The sequence below is a fragment of the Pteropus vampyrus genome, unplaced genomic scaffold, assembly GCF_000151845.1.
Source record: "Pteropus vampyrus isolate Shadow unplaced genomic scaffold, Pvam_2.0 Scaffold43, whole genome shotgun sequence".
In the NCBI taxonomy this organism is placed as follows: domain Eukaryota; kingdom Metazoa; phylum Chordata; class Mammalia; order Chiroptera; family Pteropodidae; genus Pteropus; species Pteropus vampyrus.
Window position 1 is genome coordinate 5,084,598 of NW_011888824.1, and position 4,118 is coordinate 5,088,715.

Here is a 4,118-nt window from a genome sequence, read left to right on the forward strand (position 1 = left end):
GAAGAGTTTACGACAGTTTTTGAAAAACTAAACATATGCTTTACCATATGATCCAGCAATTGTGCTCCTTGTTATTTATCCAAAGGAGCTGAAAACTTATGTCCACACAAAAACATGCATACAGGTGTTTATAGCAGCTTTACTCATAATTGTCAAAACTTGGAAGCAAGCAAGATATCCCTCAGTAGGCAATTGGACAAAGTGTGGTACATCTAACAATGTAATATTACTCAGCACTAAAAAAAGATGAGCTATCAAAGTCATAAAAAGACATGGAGGAACCTTAAATGTGCATTACTAAGTAAAAGAAGCCAATCTTAAAAGGGTACATACCATATGATTCCAACTATATGATATTCTGGAAAAGGTAAAACTATGCAGACAGTAAAATGATCAGTGGTTGGCAGAGGCTGGAAGGGCGGGAATGAATAGGCAGACCAAAGATTTTTGGGACAGTGAGAATAGTTAGTAAGTTAGTATAATGACAGATATATGTCATTATACATTTGTCCAAGCCCATATAATGTATACCACCAAGAGTAAACCCTAAACTAAACTATGGACTTTGAGTAATTATGATGTAATCAATGTGGATTCATCAATTGTAACAAATACACTACTCTGGTGAAGAATGCTAATAATGGGGGAGGCTATGCATGTGTAGGGACAGAAGGTGTATGAGAAATCTCTGTACCTTCTCAATTTTGCTGTGAACCTGAAATTGCTCTAAAAATATAAAGTTTTAAAATCACACAAAAAGTTCCAAAAGGCAAAATTTGACACAACATTTTTCCACATTTATTTAGCTTTCTTTTAGCTAATTAAGTACAGTTTGAAATGGCTCATTATTAATAATTTTACAATTTTTCAATTACAAACAAACAGTATCACAATATGCATAAATAATGCTCTCGATACTACTTTAAATATTTTTAAGACAGGCCATGAATTAGCTTTGTGTTGAGCTAATGTTACAGGATAGCTAGAGAGTTACCAAATTCTTATACTACTGAAAAGGCTGAGTGAATTTCAACTGTAGTAATTTGATTATTAATCTTTACAATTAAAAAGAGAACTGCTACTAAAAATGTGAAGTTCCAAGGGTTTTCCAACAAAAAAGAAAAACTTACTGAGGGAGTATAAACCTATGTAAATTAAATCAACTTGCTAATCACATTTTTTAAAAGGTCCTTAAGGCATTTGAGAATTCCTTAAATACCTTACATGTTATCATTATATTGTCAATTACATTATTGCAATTTCAAATAATACAACATGGTACACATGCTAAATATTCCTTTTCTTCAGCTGGTCATATTTAAACTGATATATAAAGCCTTGTGGGTGCTCACCAAGCTACTTAATAAAGCAGTGCTGAAAAACTTGTAAATCTAATTTTGAGAGCCCATAACCCCTCCAAATCCCTCATTGGACCTTCAATGATTAAACAGAATTTGGACACTCATTTCAACTGTAAAGTAAATAATGATGGAAGCAGAATGCAAGGAAAGTACACCTGGGTCTCTGAGCTTAAATTTTCACCATCTATCTGCCTAACACAGAGTCTTAAATACTCAGTTCACTGCCACCTGCTCTTGAACGTGTTTCCCTCTCCACAGCCTCTTCTGTGGACGTTATAGCACTAAACACATTAAAATGTAATCACTGGATTTGTCTGACCCTTGTATTAGCAACTTAAGGCAAAATGTCCTTTCACACTTCTGCATTTCCTGATCCTGGCAGTGTCTGCTACACATTAAATGCTCAGCAAATGATTGCTGGATGAATAAATGAATGCATGAACTACACAATATTGATTCCGGATGCTGTAACTAAATATTGTAATTAATATTTCATTACTTAAAACTATGTTTAATATCAAGCCAAAAAAAATCAGAAAGAAAACTAGTCATCTTAGCCTCATGTTCACATATTCATGTACATAGCAGTATTATAAACAGGCACAATGTAGGATTAGTTTTCAGTACCTACTCTTCAATCACATTCACTACTGTTAGTGTAAATTAGCAACAAAAGACAATTCCTAAAGAAGTATGTCTCATAAAATGATATATCAATAATATTAACTTTGTGTTATTAAAATAAATTTTCTCATCCAAGACTATCTCTACTTTCAAACTATGACCTTTCCATGACAAAAGATAGATCCAATCACTTTTTAACTAAAATTTTCCTTTGGAAAAATAAACAAGCCATAAAGCAACAGTTTTAATACATTAATATAACCATTTTATGTTTCTTCCCCATTTATGCTCTTACAGGTAAAATCCCATTACAGTGAATTCTCTTGCATAGCCAAATTTATGTTATTGCAAATCCATGGTTAGAAATTATCACATATGTATTATATAGGACAAATTTATTACAAAGGTTCTAGGTTTCAAGAAGTGAAAACCAGCATCTGTAATCTGAGTAAAAAGTGACACATATACAGTTCTTTCCATCAACGAGAACAGCGATCAGTGTGTAATATGGTACTCTTTATTTTGAAATTTTATGTGCAAAATTATGGAACTGTCGATAATTTTTTTCTCTTTCATAGTAATAAAGGCTCCAACAAAGAACTTTCTATACCAGTTTATTCTTCATAATAAATCAGTATTATAATTGACTATTAAGAAATTAAATATTTGAATTATTTTTAATACAGAGCCCTTCTTGATTAACAGAATTTGTTTTAATGGGATTTTAGCTATAGTATCTTATACCCTAGACAAGTAACCATTAAAACAAGTCAATGACAAAGTATTCATGTAACTATATTACAGATCTCAGGAAACAGACATTCAGAAAAGATTTAAGTCTACTCAGTAACAGCTCTTCATAAAATTCAACAAATCTTACCATTGTAATGACTTAAAAGGGACCATAATATTAGTTTATGTTGAGCCAAAATTAAGAAAATCTTCCACTGTTGACATTTTCATGTTCTTAGTTTTTCAATCAAATAATCGGCCTGTAATTTTAAAAATATAACATTTTTTGTTACAGTTATCATAGCCTGTGTGAAATAATTCAACAGGCATCCCTACTATAATATATCACAGTAGAAAAGCTGCATACTACATGTTTGTTCTTAAAAATATCTTACAAAAAAACTAAATATAAATATAATAGTTTTATAAACTATAGTAAAGGTATTCTATATTGCATATAAATAGGCATATTTTTTATCCATTTTGCATAGTCATTAAAAAGTTTCAATAAGAAAAGGAAAATAAATATAATACTAAAGCTTTCAAATGTAAATTAGACATGAAGAACCTTAAATGCATATTACTAAGTGAAAAAAAGCCAACCTGAAAAGGGTACATATTGTATGATTCCAACTATATGACATTCTGAAAAAGGAAAAACTGTGGAGACATTAAAAAGATCAGTGGTTATGAGAGATGAAGGGGGAGGAACAGATGAACAGGCAGAGAACAGAGGATTTTTAGGGAAATGAAACTATTCTGTATGATATTATAATGGTTTTTACATGTCAATATACATTGTTAAAACCCAGAGAATGTACACCACCAAGAATGAATCCTAATGTAAACTATGGACTTTGGGTTATAATGATGTGTCAATAGTTCCATGGATTATAATAAATGTATCAATGTGGTGTAGAATGTTGATAGTAGGGAGGATTGTGAGTGTGTGGGGACAGGAGTATATGGGAACTCTGTACTATCCATTCTATTTTGCTGTGAATCTAAAACCGCTCTACAAAATAAAGGCCATTTAAAAATTAAAAGTAAACTAAAGTCTTCTAGTATCACTTCAGATACTTTTCTCAATTATATATCTGATCACTATATAAGAGATTTTGAAATAAACTTTAATATCTTTAGCTTGATTTTTTCAAAATCTCATAATATATACCCACAGATTTAAGAAGAATTCAGATTCCCTGGATAAACTATTAACAGATCTTATAACTTTGTTCATTCATTTTACTTATAACTAAAAAATCATGTAAGGAAATACAGTTAAAAACATTTAAAGAAATGTATTCTTTTTGTTTTCTTTAAAAAAAATTTTATTGTGGTAAAATACACATAACAAAATTTAACATCTTAAACCATTTTTTTAAGTACACAGGCTTAATA

At 30.5% G+C, this 4,118-nt stretch overlaps 1 protein-coding gene across 1 annotated transcript in view; it reads right to left on the reverse strand.

Moving 5' to 3' along the window:
- Positions 1-775: 775 nt before the first annotated feature.
- HINT3 (histidine triad nucleotide binding protein 3) overlaps positions 776-4,118 on the reverse strand; it is a 23,692-nt gene continuing 20,349 nt past the window's right edge. Inside the window, exon 5 of the mRNA XM_011358744.2 lies at positions 776-2,977. Coding sequence (XP_011357046.1) covers positions 2,945-2,977 — 33 coding nt within the window. The 3' untranslated portion in view covers positions 776-2,944. The remainder of the gene's footprint in view (positions 2,978-4,118) is intronic.